The 22,802-nt window shown below is 36.8% G+C and overlaps 2 protein-coding genes across 2 annotated transcripts; one reads left to right on the forward strand and one right to left on the reverse strand.

Annotated features, from left to right (window-relative positions):
- Positions 1-17,028: 17,028 nt before the first annotated feature.
- On the forward strand, positions 17,029-20,644 carry LOC112516201 (plastid-lipid-associated protein 6, chloroplastic). Its single transcript, XM_025123225.1, has 4 exons — positions 17,029-17,439; positions 18,716-18,952; positions 20,015-20,141; positions 20,231-20,644. The coding sequence occupies exons 1-4, from the start codon at positions 17,200-17,202 to the stop codon at positions 20,443-20,445; spliced, it is 819 nt and encodes a 272-aa protein (XP_024978993.1). The 5' UTR covers positions 17,029-17,199; the 3' UTR covers positions 20,446-20,644.
- A 1,054-nt stretch (positions 20,645-21,698) lies between these two features.
- Positions 21,699-22,488, reverse strand: LOC112516206 (CRIB domain-containing protein RIC1-like). The gene is made up of 3 exons (XM_025123231.1): positions 22,425-22,488; positions 22,165-22,271; positions 21,699-22,090 (listed from the first exon to the last, which is right to left on the reverse strand). The coding sequence occupies exons 1-3, from the start codon at positions 22,462-22,464 to the stop codon at positions 21,953-21,955; spliced, it is 285 nt and encodes a 94-aa protein (XP_024978999.1). The 5' UTR covers positions 22,465-22,488; the 3' UTR covers positions 21,699-21,952.
- Between the last annotated feature and the right edge of the window lie 314 nt (positions 22,489-22,802).

Here is a 22,802-nt window from a genome sequence, read left to right on the forward strand (position 1 = left end):
ACATATTCCCCTTCCATGGAGAAACTTTTAACATCACAAGATCTCCTACACAAAACTCAATTGGCTTTCAGCGATTATCAGCATAACTTTTTTGGCAGTCTTGTGCTGTTCTGTTTTTTCACGGATCTATTCAATATTTTCAGATGTTTCTTGAACATTCTCAGGACCCGTTAACTGTCTTTCTCCTAACTCATTCCAACACAACAGCGTTCGACATTTACATCCATAGAATACTTCATACGGTGCCGCTTGGATGTTGGAATGGTAACTGTTATTGTATGCAAACTCTATTAATGGCAAATGATCTTCCCATGATCCCCCGAAGTCTATGACGCAACTTCTCAATATATCTTTGAGAGTCTGGATGGTCCTTTCACTCTGCTCGTCAGTTTGCGGATGATAGGTTGTGCTTAGTCGGATTTCTAACCCTAGAGCTTTCTGCAAACTTTCCCAGAACTTTGAAGTGACATGACTATCTCTATTAGAGATAATAGATAGTGGAACTCCATGTCTGGTTAGAATCTCTTTGATATAAACCTGAGCCAGCCTTTCTAAAGAGTACCCCTCTTTTATAGGTAGAAAATGAACAGATTTAGATAAATGATCAACAATTACCTATATCGCGTCATATCCCTTTGGAGTTCGAGGTAACTTCATGACGAAATCCATTGTAATGTGATCCCATTTCCATATAGGAATCTCCATAGATTGAAGACTTCCATACATCTTATGATGCTCAATCTTAACCTGTAGACACGTTATACACTGTTCCACATATCTGGCTATGTCCCTCTTCAATCCGGGCCACCAATAAAAAGGTTTCAAATCCCTGTACATCTTATTGGTACCTAGATGAATAGAGTGTCGGGACTTATGGATTTCATTTAGTATAGTATTCCGGATATCCCCAAAATATGATACCCATATTCGCCCTTGAAAGCATATAATTCCTTCGTTGTTCGGTTCCAGAGTCGAAATCATCCTACCCAACCTTTCTAATTTGACAAAATCTTATTTCATGGCTTCTTTCTGACATCTCATAATTTCTTTATGAATATCAGGGACTAAGTTTATTTTCATTGCTATAGCTTTAATAGTCTCACTCCTTTCTTTTCTACTCAATGTGTCAGCTACCACATTAGCTTTTTTTGGGTGATAGAGGATTTCACAATCATAATCATTTACAAGGTCAATCCACCGACGCTGCCGCATATTCAATTCTTTCTGGATGAACAAATGCTGCAGATTCTTATGATCAGTATAAATCTGGCACTTTGTCCCCAAAAGATAATGCCTCCAGATTTTCAAAGCAAACACCACCGCAGCTAATTCCATATCATGAATTGGATATTGCTTCTCATGATCCTTCAATTGCCTTGACGCATAAGAAATCACTTTTCCTCTCTGCATCAAAACACATCCCAATCCCAGTTTCGAAGCATCATTATATACTACAAAATCTTCAGATCCATCGGGTAGGGTCAACACTGGGGCGCTGCAGAGATGATCTTTCAACAGTTGAAAGGTTGTTTGTCGTTCTTCTTCCCACTGAAATTTGACATTCTTCCAAGTCAATTTGGTCAATGGCACGGCTATTTTAGAAAAGTCTTGAATAAATTTACGATAATAGTCTGCCAATCCCAAAAAGCTTCGGACTTCAGAAGGAGTCTTCGGGGCTTCCCACTTTTTAACCGCTTCTATTTTAGCTGGATCTACCTTCACCCCTTCTTGTAGCAATGTCTTCCTCCCTGACCTTTAACTGATGATATCCCGACCTTAAATCAATTTTGGAGAAATAACTTGCCCCCACCAGCTGATCAAATAAGTCATCAATCCTTGGCAAAGGATACTTATTCTTGATTATCAACTTATTTAATTCACGATAATCTATACACATTCGCATAGATCCATCTTTCTTCTTAACAAATAAGACCGGAGCACCCCCAAGGTGAAGTGCTAGGTCGAATGAATCCTTTATCAGTTCAATATTTCAATTGAGCAACTAATTCCTTCAGTTCTGATGGAGCTAACCGGTACAGGGCCTTTCTACTGGTGCTGCCCCCGATATAAGATCAATTTCGAATTCAATGATTCTGTCTGGTGGTAAACCAGACAAATCTTCTGGAAAGACATCTGGGTATTCATTAACAATCGGAATTAATTCTTGTTTTCCCTTTTTTTTCTTCAAATCAATCACATATGCCAAATACCCCTAACACTTCTTTCGAATACACTTCTGAGCTTTCAGCATAGTCAAGAGATTAGTATGATGATTCTGACGATCACCATAAATAACAACTATTCCTCTCTCTAGTAGAATGATTCTGATCATTTTTTATTGCAAACAATACTGGCATGATGCTCTACCAACCAGTCCATACCCACTACTACATCAAATTCTTTCATCGGCATAGGAAATAACCGAATCGGTAGCTCACACCCCTCAATAACAATAATGTAGTTATTGAATACACTAGTAACATATTCCTAACTATTAGCAGTATTAACTACTAATTCGTCATCAAGTAGCACATAATTCAAACATGCAATTTAAGCAAACGATGGTGACACAAACGAAAAGTTTGCACCAGAGTCAAATAACACCTTAGCACGTATAGAATTCAGAAAAAAGTACATGTTACTACATCTGGCGATGCCTCTGCCTCATTCTTTGTCATCTGGAAGGATCGTCCTCATGCCTCTCCTTGCCCTCTTGTTACAGTAGGTCTTCCCCGAGTACCTGACGCATTACTCCCCATTGTCAACTATGGAGTTCTCAACAAAGAACAGTTTGGTCGTATGTGATCTGGGAATTGCAATTAAAACACCTTCTGTTGGTTGGGCAACTCCTTGACAAATGGCCTGCTTCACCACACTTATAACACTTCCTTGGGTCCATCTTACATTCACCTTGATGTACCTGTCGGCATTGTATACATACTTTCTCACCAACCTTTTGTTCAGTTCTATTATCATATTTTACTGCTTTTGGCCCTCGAAAGTTTGATGAAAGCCTTTCCCATCTTCTCTTCTCCACAACTTTGCCCTCTGATTGTCGATTCTTATTCCGTTCTGTTACTTCGACCACATCCACAGTTAGTGAGAAGGTATTGGGATTCATAACAATTACAAATTCACGGATTGAAGGTTTCAATCCCCAAGTATACCTTTCCACCTTTCTGGATTCCGATGAAATATAGTGTTCAGCAAATCGAGAATATTCAATAAACTTCTCAGTGTACTCTCAAACTGTTCTGTTTCTCTGTTCCAATTTCAGAAAATCTTCTTCCATTTGTCGTACAACCGTCTTAGGGTAGAACTGATCCTTGAATCGATTCACAAACTCTGTCCAGGAAAATGTCTGTAAGACATCTGTTCTGGCCAACGATTCAACTTCCCACCAAAATAGAGCATTTGACTTCAATACTGAGACAGCAAATCTAACTTTATCAGTTTCTAGGATTTGATGGTGTTGAACACAGATTCAATTTTCTTGATCCAGCACATGGCTTTTACTGGATCCCTCTCCCCAGAGAAAGTTGGCGGTTTGCATGCCTAGAATATCTTAATGTCTCCTTCCTTGTTATGAGTAACCGGAATAGAGGGATGTACTTCCACTCTTTCCGTTTCTGCTCTAGCCGGTATTCCCATAATAGACGTTAAAGTTTCCCGTAACTTCCCCATTTCCTCCTCCAGCATATCTCTGGTTATATACTCTGGGTGTGGCACTGATCTTTCCTGAACATTGCCATAATCGGATTCTTCATGTTCAGAATGTACTTCAGTCCGACCCCTTCCCTGTGACTGACTTCTCCCTCTGCCTCTTCCTCTAGTTCTTCCCCGACCTCTATTTCCAAAAGCACTTGTTGAAAGATTAACAGGTGATTCTTCTCTTTCCTCAGACTCTGGACGGGTTATTCTTTCAGATCTACGTGTTCGGCTAGACATCTGCAGATGTTAGTGTAAATAATCACATATTCACATTCCCAAATATAATGAAGTATTCAAATTCAGATATGTACCTGTAAATTCATAATTACACTGGCCAGATTTAATTAAAATTTACCTTACACACTGTTCTTTCAACTCATCATATTTATTGCCAATGGTGCTAACTATGTCCGGGACCCTTATCATGCAATAAAATAGTTTAAGTCTAGGTATCATGCTGTTAAATACCTAAATCCCTTAAACTCAAGCTCTGATACCACTTTCTGAAACATCCCATACCACACATTGCATGTAACACATACTTCATACACAAGAATTACATGTTTATACACCACATTGGTCCCTCAGCACAAGAATCTACCAATACAAAATACATGATCCAAAAATTCAAAATATAATTCTTGTACTAATCAACTTTTGTCTATCAAAACTATACATATCATAGACAATTCTTCATGCAAATATGCATATAGGGAAATATCACATTTTCCCCTTTCCCTTACCGTCAGCACCTCCTGCAATACATATTTAAAATCACAAAACGAGGGTTAGACCAAAAGATCTAGTGAGTTTCCCTTTTCATGTTATTGTAGGGTGAAAATCACCAAAACTTTGTTTAAAACAAATTTTCATATATATAGAACAAATATATAGAACAAATATATGAACAAATAAAACATATTACCAATACCTTTTCACTTTTCAAGCCAAACTCTCTGCTTTCAGATAATATATCAAAACCCAAATAGGTTTGTACTAACCATGTTTATCATAATGCCACTTTTAAACCTTTTCAATTAACACAAAGTTTATTTAAAGCTTCAGGCCAAACCTGTTATTTCCTCCTCAATAACATCCAGACTATGATTTCCAATAAAAACTCTGATTCTAAATCCTTAAATCACAAAGAAATAAAGATTYCAAATCACAGTAATCTTAAAGGATATAATAGTAAGAGTTATATTATACATCACACATACAAATGCCACCCTTATATCCAAAGGTACACCTCTCCTTGATATGCCACCCTTATCTCATGGTGCACCTCTCCTTGATGTGCCACCCTTATCCCACATTAAAACTTTTACAAAACAATTTCAATTAGAACAGACCGCAATCATAAATGTTCTATTGGAATATCATCAATTACAAAATCATTTTTCTCAAAATTCCCATTTCTTTTATATAAGAACATGATGAATTATACTAACCATATAAAAGTCAATGTACAAATCCGGTCAACACAGACTTGGCCGGACTTCATATCCGGTCAAGTCTTAGCCAGTTTAAACAATCTGGACAACACAAACCACATGTCCGATTTACAAGTCCGGACAACATTCTCAAAGCATTGTCCAGTTTATATCTAATTCGAACAAACACTCACCCTTTTGTCCGATTTATGAATCCGGACAACTCAGCCATATTCCTACTTCTCCGTCCAATACCTTTAACCAGTTTATACAATTCAAATATTACTAACACCTTAAATCGCATAACATAGTGTTCGATTTGAAACTACACCGGACAACACGTGTCTGATTTATCCTTAAACCGATCAACCCTTTGTCCGGTTTATATCTAATCCGGACAAACACTTGTCCGATTTATATTGAACCGGATGATAAACTTTAAAACACCAATCAATTATATATTTTAAAGAGACTTAAAGCATATGAACCACTCACCTTGAATACTTTTGAAAACTTTTCTTGAAATATATTTGTGAGTAATCCGGTCACCATTTCTTCTTTTAAATCGCACAATTTCTCAAAATAGCCTGAAGAATGCAATGGAGGCTTAACCTCCCTTTTTATACCCTTCCCAAATAGGAAGGCGGATAACCCATGTGCATACCTATTCACATGCATGCATACAATTTTCACAATAACCTTATGCATGATTTTCATTCCATGCATACAATCACACATGCATGCATAATTATGCACATACATACATATTTTTAATTATATGTTTTTCATCTTATGCATATAATTTCACACAATGACAGGATCAAATATATCAATTTATCATGCTCACACGTAATCATATAACAAATAATAATCATGTATTGATAGGACCCAGTTATCACACTTATATAGGTTGATAAACTCTTCACATTCTAATCCGGAAGAAGAGTTGTCCGGATTGAGATAAATCGGACAAGAAGTTATCTGGATTCTACTCATACACAACACCACATGATCAAAATGAATGTAAATCGGATAACTCTACATCCTGAAAAGACAAAATCCGGATGACTCATGAAACGGATAAGACCAAATCCGCATGACTCTATGAACAAATTACCACACAAACACTTGGCCAAAAATATATCTAATCTTATCCGGATGGGAGTTCATCGGATAGCCTCTTGTCCGAATATGTTCTAAATCGGACATAACTTTGTCCGGATAAAGCTTCATCCATATTAAATAATCATCAAACAAAGTGTTATCCGGATTAGACTAAATCGGACAAACACTTATCCTTTTAAACTCACAATCTTTCAAAAATTAAATATTTTAACAGTGCTTGTAAGAAAAATAAAACAGTTAGTATCATACAGATATGTTAACACCCCCTCGAAAAATGAATTTTTAAATTAAGAACAAAATTCAACACTCCCCCTCAGATATAGATTCCACTATCGAAATATTTTTAATCACATTAAAAATTGAAATACTGATTTATATTGACAAATACAGATATTTTAAAAAAAAAGTGTATTTGACTTAAACTCGGTTCAATAAATTGAACAGTTTTTAAGAAAAATTCAAATTTTCAAATTCAACAATTCTAACTTAGATACTAAAAAGTTGAAGCATTTTTCATCTAAAGCTTTCGTAAATAAGTCAGCTAGTTGAAATTATGTATTTACAAAATATAATTCAATAGTTCCCTTTTCAACATGATCTTTATAATAAAATGATACCGAATATCTATATGTTTGGTTTTAGTGTGTTGAAGAGGATTACAACAAAATGATACCGAATATCTATATGTTTGGTTTTAGTGTGNTCTATATGTTTGGTTTTAGTGTGTTGAAGAGGATTACAACAAAATGATACCGAATATCTATATGTTTGGTTTTAGTGTGTTGAAGAGGATTACAATAAAATGATACCGAATATCTATATGTTTGGTTTTAGTGTGTTGAACAGGATTACAAGATATAGCAATTGCACTTTTTGAATCACAATGTTAGACCCCATCATTCTTATTTGTAAAATTAATGAAAAACATACAACTGTGAAAGAGCAGAAGGCCGATGGAAGACTTGCAAGTAAAAATCCTAAGTGTCCTATACAACCAGAGATGCGATGAAGGTCCATAGGTGCGATGAACAGCGCATCTCCATAACCCCTCTGGTTACCAGCACTTGGAGTATTCCACAACTGTTCAACCAGAGATATTCATTCAAGAAGACCCAAAGACTCATGGTTGAACGCGCCTCATTGAAGACAGCTGGAGATGGCAAATCGACAGCTGGATTCTCATTACCTTGTTTAGTTTAATTTCGTTTCCTTATTTCTAGATTGCTTTCTTTCCATAAGAGATTTGCGATATATCTTCCATAGATAGCAATCTCCATATTTAGATTACTAATATAAATAGGTCTTATTCTTCTTGTAATCGTTCACGTTTTTTCATCAATCAATAATAGTGAATCATTTGACACTCCAATATTTTCTTAAATATTAATCGAGTTGTTCTTCACTATTTTCCATACACACGATATATTTAGGTTATTCATATAACTTGAATATTCATGTTATTGAGAGATCTGGGATCAACAATTGGTATCAGAGCCAATTGATTGTTTTTCAATCAAAAACGATCAAATCAAAATATCTCAATTTTCATCCATTCAAATTTGTACTCTTCTTCTCCTAAAAGCGTGTTCTTCTCTTTCTAAATTTCTCATGGCCAACTGGAATTCTGCATATAGTGTGGGTTCCCTCACCAAACCTCCAACTCTTCAACATGAAGAGTATCCACAATGGACGATCCGAATGGTGAACTTCATAGAGGGGATGGACAGAAATCTTCTCAAATCTATCATGGAAGGCCTATATGTTCCTCAGACTCTTGTTCCAAGAGTTCCTGGAACAAGCACGACTGCAGAAGTTGTTGCCTACTACATGGCGAAAGATGAAAAGAACTGGGATGAAGACAACTTGGAACGTGTTGAGGCAGACAGGAAGGTAAAAAGGCTGATCATCATGGCCATTCTAAATGACATCTTTCAATCTCTCGATGCTTGTACAACAACAAAGGAGATATTGGATGAATTGGCAAGTCCATTGGAAGGTGGTGCAAAGACCAAGAAGAACCGTAGGACGCAATGCCTCAATGAATACACAAACTTCAAGGCATTGCCTGATGAACCAACTCAAAAGACCTATGATCGTTTCAACACATTGATTAATCAATGTCGTAGAAATGACATCACCAAGACCAAAGAAGAAAACAACATTCTATTCCTCAAAAGTCTCGGCGATGAGTGGACTCAACTATCGATGTCCCTCCAAGCAAATCAGGACTTACACAGTTGGTCGCTTCATGACGTCTATGGAACTCTTGTTGCTCAAGAGAAGGATATATTGAAGAGAAAACTGTCCATCGATGGACCTCTCGCCCTTGCTGTAGAAGAGAAGAAAGTTACAAGGAGTTCTACCAGAGAACACAAAAAGAAAAGCAAGAAGGCACTACTAGTGGAGTCAGAATCCGAAGAAGAAGCATCTAATTTTGATGATGATCTCAAAGCTTTTGCCAAGTCTCTGGCCTTGATAACTAAACAATTCCAGAAGAAGTTCGTCAAGAAGCCTTATGAAAGAAGAGACTCCAGAAGGTTAAGTACCAGCCTTCCTATGATCAGAAGCCGATGAAGTTTCATCAAAAGAAGGAAAGAAGAGAAGACAGAGAGGAAAGTACAGAGGACAGAAGAGAAGAAGACGGAAGGAAAGATGGTCTTCGCTGCTACAGATGTGGGAAGATAGGCCATTTTTCAAAAGAATGCAGAGGACAACTGGTAAAGGATACTGATACTACAAGAACAAATACATGTACAATCCTAAGAAGCGAAGCCTAATGGCTGAGAAAGAGAACTGGGTGTCTGATTCTTCGTCTGATGAAGAAGACAAGGCACTCATATGCCTCATGGTCAGGTCCAATGCAGAATCTGCCTCTGACTCCGATGACCAAGTATGTGACCCTTCCATCGATGAAACCAACTCTGCTCTATCAGAACTAGAGTTAAGGGTCATGAAACTTTCAAAAGATTTTCCCAAACTTAAAGAAAAACTACATTTTAAAAAATCTGAAAGATTAAAAGCTGAAAAAGAAGTTAGTTTCTACAAAGGAGAGACTGATCTTCTCACTGAAGAAAAAGCTGAATTGGTTAAGGAAAAAACTTGTATTGCATTGCTTAAAAAATTAGAGGAAGAAAAACTTCTAGATCTAAACAAGAGAATAACTAAAGATTTAGAAAATAAGGTAAAGGCCTTGAAAGAATCTGAGGCAGAAAGACTCAACTCAGTGGCTCTTAAAGATTTCTTCCAAAAAGAAAGGGAGATTATTCATCAAAAGCTTCAAACCAATAAACTCTTGATGAAGAAATACAAAGATGCCCAAGATATATATGAACTCTTGATGAAGAAATAGAAAGATGCCCAAGATGTATACAACTTAGTAAGGAACCATCATCTGATGGACCGATGAACAATTCAAGTAATATTGAAAGTTCATCTAAGTCAGAAGCGATGGAACTCCCAACAGATCATTCTGAACCATCAACCTCAGAACCCATCGCTCCCAAAAACATCCATGAAAATTTTGACTTTGAGAAATCTGCAAGAGATTTTCTAGATTCTGAATCTGAAGAAGAAATAATATGTGAGTCACTAAAGATCATTGAGGATAAGAAACCTCAAACTTCCAAAGCCACAATGAAATATGATACTCCAGAACCTATGAATTCTTTAGAAAAAGGAAAAGAAAAACTGAGCAACATCAAGTCTGCCAAAGATACTTCACAAAGCCCAATCCCTCAATCTAAATTCATTAAGTTTACTCCTGAACAGAAACAGAAGTGACCTGCTTCTGAAAATTCTAATCTGCACTTTTCTTCTCCTTCAGCTAAAGGGAAGAAGCACGTCCTCAGGAAAGAAGTAAATCCCACGCCTGCGTCTTCAAATAAAAAATCTGCACTAGATAGGAAGTTTGTAAAAACAGCCAATGCCAGGACAGAATTTTCACCTTCTGCTTTTACATCTTCTTTATCGAATAAAAGAAAATTTGTTAAACACTCTTGTCCAAAAACTCCTAACTGCCAGTGTTTAACTCTTTTACAAAACCTGAGGAATCACATGTTAAATCATCGTTGCATCTTTTCTAAGCACGTCTATTGTTATAAAAATGTTAAGGCTTATGAAAATGTGAAAAAGCCCAAACCTACAAAGGTCAAGGGCGATGGAAATAAATCCAAGCCTGCGAAGGCTAAGGGTAATGAAAATCAGCCCAATTCCAAGAGGGCTGATGAAAAGAAAAAGGTCGTAACCCCGACTAACAAACGAGGACCCATTATGAAATGGGTACCTAAAAACCCTTAACTTGTCTTGCAGGACAAGCATGTGCAACCATGGCATATGGATTCAGGTTGCTCCAGGCACATGACTGGTGATAAAAGTCAGTTGTCCTCCTTCATCGAAAAATCTGGAGGCTCTGTTACTTTTGGAGACAACAGCAAGGGAACCATCAAGGGATACGTCACTCTCATCAAAGGCAGCATCTCCATTGAAACAAAGCATAAGCCAGTTCTGTGAAGGTTTAAAGCATAACTTACTAAGCATAAGCCAGTTCTGTGACAAGGTTCTTGATGTCAGATTTCGCAAAGATTTCTGCATCATCGAAACAAAGCTCGGCCAAACCATCATCAAGGCGAAGAGAGAAGGAAACCTCTATCTTCTGGACTTTCATTCCTCTGTGGGTCAAGACACTCTCTGCCTTGTCTCCCATAAGAGTGATGAAAATTGGCTATGGCACCAGAAATTCTCACATCTAAACTTTGATATCCTGAAGAAGTTCGCCAAACAAAAGCTGGTCAAGGGAATTCTTGATCTTAACGTTGAAAACGGCCACATCTGCTCAGCCTGTGAGATGGGGAAGCTGAAACAGGCCTCTCACAGAACTAAGTCCGAAACCTCCTGCTCCAAGCCCTTGGACATGATCCACATTGACCTTTGTGGGCCTATCTCGACACAAAGCCTCTCTAGAAAGAAGTACATCCTTGTACTTGTTGATGAGTACTCGAGATACACCTGGGTTGAATTTGTCAAGAAGAAATCAGACGATCCTGACCTTCTCATCGCGGTGATGAAAAAGCTCCAAGTCCTTCTCTAATGCAAACTCATCAAAGTTAGAAGTGCAATGGAACAGAATTCAAGAATACCAAAATCGATGAATACTTCATCAATGAAGGTATTTCTTAAAACTTTTCATCAGCTAGAACTCCACAGTAAAACGGAGTAATTGAGAGAAGGAACAGAACCCTAGTGGAAGCAGCAAGGACCATGCTTGCTTCATCAGAGCTACCAATCTCCTTCTGGGCCGAAGCAATTTCCACTGCATGCTTTACACAGAACCGTTCAATCATCAACAAGAAGCATCAGAAGACACCATATGAACTCATCAATCAACGACGTCCCAATATCAAATATTTCCATGTCTTTGGATGCAAATGCTTTGTACTCAATGATAGGGAATATCTTGGCAAGTTTGACAAGAAGGCTGATGAAGGCATATTCCTGGGTTACTCTCAAACTGCCAAGGCCTACAGAGTGTTCATCAAAAGGACAAAGATCATCATAGAAAGCATCAATGTGTCCTTCGATGATTCTTCACCAATGACTTTTGGACACAGCAGTTTAGGACTCGGGCTATTACATAGAGCCTCTGATTCATCACTAAGCAAACCAAATGAATCAGAGTTGGCTCATTTATTTGAAGACATCTTTGAAGAAGAGGCAGTCTCTGGACAAGCATGCATTGAAGAACCTTCTTCCAGAGCCGATGAAGCACATGAAATTTCCAATACTAAAGGTACAACTCTTTCCGAAACTCATGTTACATCACCCTCTACCTCTCCTTTGTCTTTAGAACTAGAGCATCACTTTGGAGATGATATCTTTGAGGGGGATCAAGCAGTTCCATCAGCAGATGAAGAATTGCATCATGTTGCTCCATAACCTCAAACTTGCACCAAGTGGACAAAAGACCATCCACATCACCAAATCATTGGTAATCCATCATCTGGTGTCAAGACGAGATCTGCTACTGCCAATGAATACCTCTTCGCCAACTTTCTGAGTATGATCAAACTAAAGAAGATTTATGAAGCCCTACAAGATCCAAACTGGATAGACGCCATGCAAAAGGAGCTACTCCAGTTTGAGAGAAACAAAGTATGGTCCCTTATGTCTCTACCTAAAGGGAAAACGGCCATAGGGACCAAATGGGTCTTCAGAAACAAGAAGGATGAAGATGGCATAGTTGTAAGAAACAAGGCCAGGGTTGTTGCCTTGCTACTGCCAAGAAGAAGGGATTGACTATGATGAAACATTTGCTCCCGTCGCCATACTTGAAGCCATCAGAATATTCCTCGCCTATGCAGCACACAAAGGTTTCAAGGTCTACTAGATAGATGTCAAGTCTGCCTTCCTCAATGGAAAACTTCAAGAGGAAGTATATGTGCAGCAACCCCCTGGGTTCGAAAATCCAAAGCATCCAGACTATGTCTATTTTCTAGACAAAGTCCTCTATTGGCTGAAGCAAGCACCCAGGGCCTGGTATGATACACTCTCTACCTTTCTCATTGCCAATGGATTCTAACCCTCTTTCTCAAGAAGCACAAAGATGAATTTTACTTATGCAAATATATGTGGACGACATAATATTTGGTTCTACCAATGCTAAATTTTGTGAAAAATTCTCAGAATTGATGAAAAGCAAATTTGAGATGAGTATGATGGGAGAACTTAGTTTCTTCCTTGGTCTTCAAATAAAACAAACTTTAAAAGGAATCTTCATCAATCAGTCCAAATATGTGACTGACCTACTAAAGAAGTACTATCTCTCAAATTCATCATCGATGAGAACACCAATGGCTATAGGAGCTAAGATGTTTGCTAATCCATTAGGCAACTGTAGAAATCATATCCTTATGCATTAAATATAAAGAAAAAAAATAGAATTATGTTATTGGTTGATGTTAGTTTATATCGTTTGTATGAAATAAATGGTTTGCAAAGTAAACCATCTCTCTCTCTCTCTCTCTCTCTCTCTCTATATATATATATATATAAAGTTTCTTTGCCAACTACTATTTTTAGTTTTCTTTATTTCTATTTACTGTTATTCTTATTATCGTATCACGTCTTTTATATTATTGTCATATATTATCATCATCTTTTATTTATCGCAACTTAAATTCTCGTCGTAATTTATCATAGATTAGTTATTTATAAGTTTTTAATTAGTTATCGGTAATTTCGTTTAGAATATTTCTCGTAATTTACTTTCATCATTTATTTTAACTCCTCATAGTCTTTAGTTTAAGATTATTTTAATTTTTAGTTGTCGTGAAACTTTCTTTCTATAAAAATTTATTTTCTCATTTTTTTTAAATAGATATGCAAGGATCCTAAGCAATGATAGGCTGACAACCTTTTGTTTGGGTGTAGGGTAACGTTAAGATAAAGGATTGACTTTGATGATAGAAATTTGTTAAATATTAACAAATCTTTTTTTATTAACCTGAATATTCAACCCGTTATGCGAGCTGACTAATCCCAGGGCGACCACCTGCTTTGCAGATAGCCCGGAGTCACCACGTTTGAACCTTTGTGGTCACAAGGGGATTTTTATTTCTCTTTGGATTTGAACATGTGACCTCCAGGTACTTCTGACCTTTGGAGTCAAGCTCAAACCAATCAGGCACACCCTTGTGGTTAAAATATTAACAAATATTTCCAACCATTTATTCAAGGTTATATTGATAAAAATTACATCTCTCTTAACAAGTTGATTTTTGCAGAAAAATGTTACCAATTTGATGGACTTAGAGATAAGTCATCCCGAACACATCAACTTGAATAATACGAAAGTATACTCGAGAGAGTTACTTAGAACCAAGGAGACTCATTCCGTACAACTTATGCAAGGGATAGATTGTGCCATTGCCATGACTGATTTTATTTGGAAACATTAAAATTGGTCCTTGGATAAATGCCCTTCTCAACCTCGAGAGAGTACCTTACACAAGCTGATGGTGGGTTAAAGATAAGTTATTATCTACAAAGTTCTGTCTGATTTATTTGTCCAAAAATCTTAACTGGTCCCTAAACCTTGCTTTCTTTTAAATTAATTATTTGCATCATTTAGTTTTAAGTTACCAAACCAAAAACAATTCTTCGAAATCGCCATCTGAAATCTAATCCTTTTATGGACTTTATCTAAAACTTTTAACACTTTTTTCCCTGTGGATCGATATTCATATCTTACCCTTTTTATTACCTGTAAAAGACGACAAGGAGTTGATACGTGTATACTTGTATGAGTCTCCATATACACACAGTCTGAGAGATTTTATCTTCATATAAATCTTGTAACAGTAGCACCCGTTTCTATTTACAAACTTATGTAAGGTTTATAATATTATATTGATGTTAAATCTTAATTGTCATTACAAGTACTCAATTGTTGACTCATGGAAAAGGATAAAATCCTTGATGATGTATTTTTGTAAATTTTTAATTAGTCGCCCTTTCTAAATTTGAGAGTTTTACATAGATATTGTCTTATGCATTAAATGCATAGGGACATCTATCACTTGAGAACAAGATGCTCAACATTGACCTAAAGACTTTAAAGTCACTTTCATTGTACATGAAAGAAGGACTTGTCGTTAAACAAATCTAAGAGGTTGAAGCAAAATCATAAGAAGAAACACATGTTTTCAGGTGCTCAGAGAATGTTTTTATCAAGTATAAGGTTGTGAGATTTAGTTAGAACTGATGAGCAAGTGAATCTTTAAAATGATCGACCAATAGTTTTTTTGACTATCTAATCGATGAATCAGCTAGAGAGGATAAAGCTTCGTGCATGAGTTGGAAGGTAGATAGCAGATCGCATCGGTTGATCCACTTCCTTAGATATCAAGTAGTCAGAATCCAATTTGCATTTCATCCGGGAAAAGCCATATTTTTCTCAACAATGCCTTTGTCATTTGATCCAATAGTGTTTCGTTAGATAGGAACAGATTTGATAGATATTGATAACTCTCAGATAGAGTATTAGAACGGAAAGATCCATTAGATACTGAACTATTGGTTCTAAGCCATCTCTGGCGATTAATCAAACTTCGATAAAAAATTGCACAAAAACAGCTGAACTAAATAAAATTCATGATATGCTTGTTCCATATCCTAATTCTCGAGAATATGAACATAAAATAGAAAGATCAGAAAAAAAAGGAAAAATTGATTCAAATAGAAATAATAGGGTAATTTTTTTACTCAACACAATTAACCCTAAGCGTAAAAAAAATCTATTAGAATAAATGAAATTGGTAAAAAAAACCCTCGATGGTCATACAAATTAATCAACCAGTTGGGACAATATTTTAGAAAACGACGAAAAGAACATGACATACTGTACAGGCTGGATCACCAGATTCGAACAAGAAGATTTAAACGTATAATTTTTTTAAGCCCGAGGGATGTCCCAGATCAATTTAATAAATATTATGCTTTTTACACCTAAAGAACCTAAAAGCAATTTTGTATATGTCAGCTAGATTATAAAGAAGATCGAAGGGTCATCACCAATTTCATTGAGGGACCAACACATCTGATAACAAAGCACAACAAAAATAACAAGGGTTTTGTACAAAACTGAGAAAAAAAAAAGCAAAGGTGAGAGGGATGTAATACCCGTTTCCATGAACACGTGAATAGATAAGTCGAAGGTATGAACACGTGAATCATAAGTGCGGCTAAACTCATGAACTAGAGGTCTGAATGAACTTGTCAGTCATAGGTGTGATACGTCGGATGGAAGTGAAGGAAAGGGATAAAACATTCACTGAGTCAGGCTTAACGTTGTGTTCTCAAAAAAATTATTTACGAAGAAAATAAAAGAGAGGAAAGGAGAGGAAAGTAAAAGAACTCGTGTATTGAAACTCTTTTAGGAGAGAAAGGAAATGAAAAGGAAGGAAAACAAAAATAAGTTTCCTCCTAAAACTTTCCTCCCAAACATGGGAGGAAAGAAAAGGAAATATATTTTAAAGAGTATATTAGTAAAAAAATGATGTCTTTTATTTCCTTTCTCTTACGTTCAGGAACATGAATAATTATTTTCTTTCCTTTCCTTCCTTTTCAAGAATACAAATAAAAAAATTATTTTCCTTTTTTCTTTTCTCTCCTCTTCTTTTCCTTCCATTTGCTTTCTTTTCTTCTCAGATTCGAGAACATAACGTAAGGAAGACTAGGAGTACACCATACAAAGTGGTATAAATGTTCAAAAATCATAAATTGATTAGGTATACAAGTGGTTCAAATGAGCCTATCTAAATTTTGATCCAATACGTATGATTTGAGCATTTCATGACTCTATTAGACATTAAGAGGCTTTGGATTAAGTTATCTCGTGTTGAATTGACTCTGGTTGTCGAGTTAGTCAAGTTCTTTTGCATTCTCTCCTAAATTTGTATTAGCTAATTCGTACTTTAAAACCACAAAAGAACATAGAAATAAAATCAAGAGAAATATAGAATAGAACCACAAGCAAGAAGCAAAATCAAATATTTTAATTCTCGTCTTCAAAATCAAATATCATACTTTCTCATTCATTATAAACCATGTATTTATTCTCATTTATTTCACACGCTCGTATTTATCATTTTAAAATATTCAAATTTAACGTATGTCACATACTAAAATGAAGATTAACCTCACATACATTCAACCACGTCGACTTACCCATAAAAGGTGAGATGAGAGGTCGATCAAACATAAAAGGTCTGTGTGAAAACACCTTTGAAAGAAGAATCGGTGGATGGTTTGTGTGGTTGGGTCAAGGGATCCTTTTGGCGGTATATATTGATTCCAAGCCATCTCACTCGTCACCGCTACCACCCAATCACCCGACCCAAATCCCTGTCTCCAACACCAACAATCCAGTTCTTCTATGGCGTCTCTGCTGGTCCACTCATCAATTTCACATTCCAACGCTCGCCCACAATCTTCTTTCCCTTCACAAAACACTGTATTTGATTTCAAATACACCCACAACCTACCGAAGAGAAGAAAACCGATCATTTCTTTGTCCGCCGTCGACGAAAAAGTTCCCGTTTCCGAACCATCTCCGTCTTCTTACACGGGCTTTCAGTTACCTGGTACCGTGCAGTCTTTAAAGCTCAAGTTGGTGGTAAAGTTTCTTTCTTTCTTTTGCTGATTACATGTTTGAAGTTCAAACTCGAAAGGTTTCTAACAGAGATCTTTTTATTCGTCTTGTTTGCATTATTTGTATGTATAAGCGGTGCCCAAATTGGTTTAAGCTTGGGCTCCTGTGGTCAAAAAGTGCCTGGATGTCTCATGTTGGAATGCAATTCCTCTTTCAAATGCGATGACTAGGGCTACCAGCAAAGCCGGTGGTTTTCTTAAGGATTAGTCAGCTCGCTTAGCGGTTAGATATCCAAGTTAATAAAAAAAATTACTTGTTTCTTGGTAGGGTTTGATAAGTTGAAGAATGGATTAATTCGAACTGAAAATTGTGGAATGATTTCAGTTATGAACTTATGCTTATGAAAAAGATATAAACCATTTGATCTTGATTGTTGGTTTAGTTTTGAGTTTATCCCTGTAATTGGGTTGGTTTTTCTAACAATCTTGAGATAGAATCTCTTCAAAAGTTCAAGATTGTCAAACTGTTGAATGTAGTTATGGGTTTATGACCATCACAAACAATAGGCCACTTCTATCATCTTCAATGTATGAACTGAATCATGACTATATTGATCACATACTCCTTTACCTTTTCCCAAATTTTTTGACTTGACCCTTTAGATTAGTCTCCAAAAGAATCTTTAGAAGAGAAGAGGGTTCCAACATATATGCATGAGAAATGGTACAAGTCTAGCCGATACAGGACTTCAGCACTCCCGAAGATGGTGCTTATGGGACTAGACTAGTACAGATTGCCCTAGAGTGTTGAATTTTTAGAGTGACAGACCTTGGCTCTTATACTATGTGTAGGATATGTAGAACCCCATTAGATTACTATCCAAAAGAGCTCTTGGGAGGGAAATGAGGTACCAACATATATAGAGCCATAGAGGAGAAATGGTCCAAGTCTAGCCATTGTAGACTCCAACAGACCCCTTCCAACAAAGGCTAGACAAACACAAATTGTCCCAGAGTGTCGAGAGGGGGTTATGGAGCTAGAGGGGTACGTATTGCCCCAGAGAGTCAAATCCCTAGAGTGACAGACCTTGGCTATGAGCCTATGATACTATCTGAATATATGTGGAACCTCATTATATTACTATCAAAAAGAGCCATAAACATATATAGAGGAGAAATGGTAAGTCTAGCGGATGTGGGACTCCAACAGATTGCATGAAACTGTGTAATATGGCACATATATCTCATGTTATTGGTACTACGTGTTTCTTGATATTATTTTACGAAATGGTCGATTGCAGACTGCTGTTTCTGGGCTCAATAAAGGGCTTGCTGCAAGTGAAGAAGATTTGAAGAAGGCAGATTTTGCAGCCAAAGAGCTTGAATCTGCTGGAGGACCTGTTGATCTTTCAGCTGATCTTGACAAACTTCAAGGAAGATGGAAACTGATATACAGCAGTGCTTTCTCATCTCGTACTCTAGGTGGGAGCCGTCCTGGCCCTCCGATCGGAAGGCTACTTCCTATAACTCTTGGCCAGGTATCATTAACACACCCAAACCTTTTTCTTTATCAACTAATACATGTATACTCTCCTCTTCATGTGAATAATGATACATGAAATATAAACCATCTTTAGCATGAATCCTACTGCTTTCAAGACTTGTTGGGGTTTATGATTCATATTCTCATCTTTGTATTATAACAAAATTGACTTTATAGGACATCAAATATATCCAAGGGTTGGGTCCAGTTTAGAAGGGAAGTTATGGTGTGAAGGCAGCGTAAGTAGATATCTCCTCCCTTGGATCAATCCTAATTAAATGTCAACACTAATGAGGTGCATGGAGATGCACCAGATCGATTCCCTTCTAAAGTGCAATTCATGGGTGGGTAAGAGATTAAAAGTGATCAAGGGTTCAGATCTCTTCTTACCCTTCTCGCCATAACTTCCCTTCTTACACTATCCTTCGCCTATATCTAAATGTTCAAATAGACTGCTTTATAGGACTTAAGTTTGTAGGACCAACCTATTATTCAATCCTATGTAAAGGTGTTACAATAGGATGTTAGGACTTATTTGGCCATCCTAACGGAAGTTTTTAGACCCCTTGAAACAAAGTACATCGCTCACTGCGAGGACAAGGAGACCTCCTAAGCCTTGGTCTTAGAATACAAGCCTCCCTCCGGTTGGCTAATATTCTCTTACCTTTTCCATAGGACTCCTTTGAATAATGTCCTATAATTTTTTTTGTAGGACACTTCTACAAATTATATCATATACAAAGACAAATTGGACGTTTTATTTCAAAAGTGTCCTAATAACTTGTTAGGATGCGTAAAAACAAACTATCAACTTATTGTAACATCTTTGCATAAGACTCACAATTGTTTGGTCCTATAAGCGTAAGTACTCTAAGGCGGTCTATTAGGACATTTAGGCATATTTGGCGTTCTATAAAACCGATATTTTTAGTGTTTGCTCTTTAATGCTGTATTCTTGATATCATGAACTCTGGCATGCATAATGTTGTCAAATTGTTTCAGTTCTTCCATATCCCGACGATTTAGATGGCCTCTTAATCTCTTCTTTTAAAAACAGGTATTTCAACGTATTGATACCGTGAGCAAAGACTTCGATAACATAGTAGAGCTTCAACTTGGCACGCCATGGCCTCTTCAACCAGTAGAAGTGACTGCTACATTAGCCCATAAGTTTGAGATCATAGGTTGGTCCATGTGAAATCAATTTTGTCTAGTTTCAGTATTTGCATTATTATACCAATTTCAACGCTGATAAATATTATAATGTTGATAGGATCTTGTCTGATCAGAATCACCTTTGAGAAAACAACAGTAAAGACAACAGGAAACTTATCTCAGCTGCCATCATTGGAGGTACCCCAGCTACCAGAACAGTTTAGACCATCAACTAATAGAGGAAGTGGTGAATTTGAAGTTACTTACCTTGATTCTGATCTTCGTATTACAAGAGGAGATAGAGGAGAACTTAGAGTTTTTGTGGCCTCCTAAATGAAGAACACAGCATGAATCTGGGACTTCGGTATAATCACATTGTTCGTTTTGAACTGAAATATGTGTAGCGAAGCACAACACGGTGTATATTTTTTATTTACCACACATCTTGCCTATACAAACTTTACATTTTGTACTTTGTAGTGCATCTAAACACGTTGAGATCAAATAAATGTAGCATTTATAGCACATAAAACGTGTTGAAATCCTATTTCAATATTTATGCTTTCTAAATATGTTACTTAACCTGGGAGTCTTCTTGGAAATAGCCTCTTTTGTCTTTTGAAATAGAGACAAGGTCTGTGTAAATCTCAACCCTGAACTTTAGGATGAGATATATTGGGTTTGTTTGGTTTGTACCTTATTTCTCAATTAGTATGTCATCCAAGTGATTTGTTGTCTGTTCATGAGTTAAAACACTCAGGGTCTGCAAAACGTTTGTTCAGATACTCATCAAGAGTTGCTGTGGGAAATGCTCGCTCTCTATGACCATTTACCCATTAAGGAGGAGGGGAAGAAGATAGAGAAGAAGTTGCAGAATCAAGTAGACATCGACTTCTTATCTGGTAAATGTCTTTTCTTCTTGTAACTATGGGTGTCCGAGCCATCTTGTGCACCCCTTGATTAATCCCATGGGTCCCTGAAGATAATAGCTAGAAAAATATCCTCAATGGCCCTTAGGAGACTCGAACCAGTGTCCTATAAGGAGACCCCCAAGTCATAGCCTTTATTTGCCGGTTAAAGCAGGTGGGCATCGATACTTTTCATTTGACTTCACCTTCCCCCTTCTGTTTGTTTTAAGAGCATTCTGTTTTCGGACAAAAAAATACAAACCCGATTTGGGAATTATATATCATCTGAAAGCTATTCGTTATATGTATATAACAAGCGTATGCGTCTATATAGGACATCAAAGAACTCTCATTGCTGCATATGTTGAATAAACAAAGCATGCTAATTAAGTATTTGATCTACAGGTTCATAAATAAGATGATTGCTGAATATAAAATTAATGTTACAGATTCATTTTTATGTAAAAGTTTTATCGAAGTTGGTACAGGCTCCATCATCAAAAAGGTTAGCTTGCTTGCTTTCTTCATGTAGTCCTTCACATGTTCTCAATCATCTGGTTTTTGGCACACCCCATCACTGCACCCAGAATCCAGACCTGAACCATCTGTGTTTGATGGGTCCTTGTTTTTGGTTTTGGAAGATCTTGCAGTTCCATCTCCTGTTGACCCTTTTTTCTTTCTGGTCCTTCTCGCATTCGTTTCTTGTGCTGGTGACTCTGATCCAAGGATTGAGTTCTTGATCCTCCTCGTTCGACTACTGGTTTCATTGGCTGTAGAAGAAGAAGAATCAACATTGATGTTCTTGCTCTTCCTGGGCTTCGGATTCATATTAGGTGACTCCATCCCTGGTGAGGAACTAGCCGCCTGCCGCCTGGATTGCTTTGTCTTTGCAGGGCGGCTAGGGGAAGGACCACCGGTGGATGGCAAAGGATCTAGAATTTCCAAAACTCCATAATAAACACAGGCTTCAAAATCACACAAAAAAAAAAAACACACTTTCTGATTATAAAGTTACCTTTAGATCCAGTTTCACCAGATTGAGACTCGGAACCACCTTGATACTCGTTCATCTGTGACAATCCGTTTATGTAACTAAAAGAATAACAAGAAAAACCGAAAAATAGACATGGGATATAATACTAACCCAACTTGGTGCAGGGGTGGAAGGACCATCGCACCCAATGTGGGCAACATGTTTAACATCGGTTGGATTACCAATCTGAATTTCTGGTTCTTTTTCATTATCTGCATCTGTTTAAGATATTAAGAATGTTGTAATAGATCCATAATCTTTAGCTTGAAATGGGAAACGTAAAGAAACACATATATATATATATATATATATGTATATATATGTATGTATGTATGTATGTATATGTATGTATGTATGTATGTATGTATTACCAAATATGCAACGCAGGCCTCTGAATAAACCTTTCATCATGGCAGGGGGAAGGGGAAATATAAACAAGAAAACTGTATCTATCGTATAGCTGGTGCTGCTTGTTGGCTGGATCACATGGAGCTTCCTATCTTCAACAACATACATCACTAGACGTTAGACATTTGAATCTATTTCTGAAAATCGAATCCTATATATATATATATATATATATATATATTTATAAACATATATACGCAGATGTATGTATATATGTGCATACAAACTCACATCAAATATGGAAACTCTCGCCCCACATGATCCTGCGGAACAAGCATTTGTGAGACCTTTGGAATGGAAGAATACCCACAACCAGAAATCACAAAATATGATCTGAAATC

This window comes from Cynara cardunculus, assembly GCF_001531365.2.
Source record: "Cynara cardunculus var. scolymus isolate 2C chromosome LG 1, CcrdV1, whole genome shotgun sequence".
Classification (NCBI taxonomy): domain Eukaryota; kingdom Viridiplantae; phylum Streptophyta; class Magnoliopsida; order Asterales; family Asteraceae; genus Cynara; species Cynara cardunculus.

Excerpts from the sequence above, each read along its gene's own strand:
- LOC112516206 (XM_025123231.1), bottom strand. The coding sequence starts at position 22,464 with ATGATGAAAGGTTTATTCAGAGGCCTGCGTTGCATATTTG. Across the intron at positions 22,272-22,424 it reads AGGCCTGCGTTGCATATTTG|ATGCAGATAATGAAAAAGAA; the intron begins GTAATACATACA and ends TATCTTAAACAG. Across the intron at positions 22,091-22,164 it reads CCACCCCTGCACCAAGTTGG|ATGAACGAGTATCAAGGTGG; the intron begins GTTAGTATTATA and ends GGATTGTCACAG.
- LOC112516201 (XM_025123225.1), top strand. The coding sequence starts at position 17,200 with ATGGCGTCTCTGCTGGTCCACTCATCAATTTCACATTCCAACGCTCGC. Across the intron at positions 17,440-18,715 it reads CTTTAAAGCTCAAGTTGGTG|ACTGCTGTTTCTGGGCTCAA; the intron begins GTAAAGTTTCTT and ends GGTCGATTGCAG. Across the intron at positions 18,953-20,014 it reads TTCCTATAACTCTTGGCCAG|GTATTTCAACGTATTGATAC; the intron begins GTATCATTAACA and ends TTTTAAAAACAG.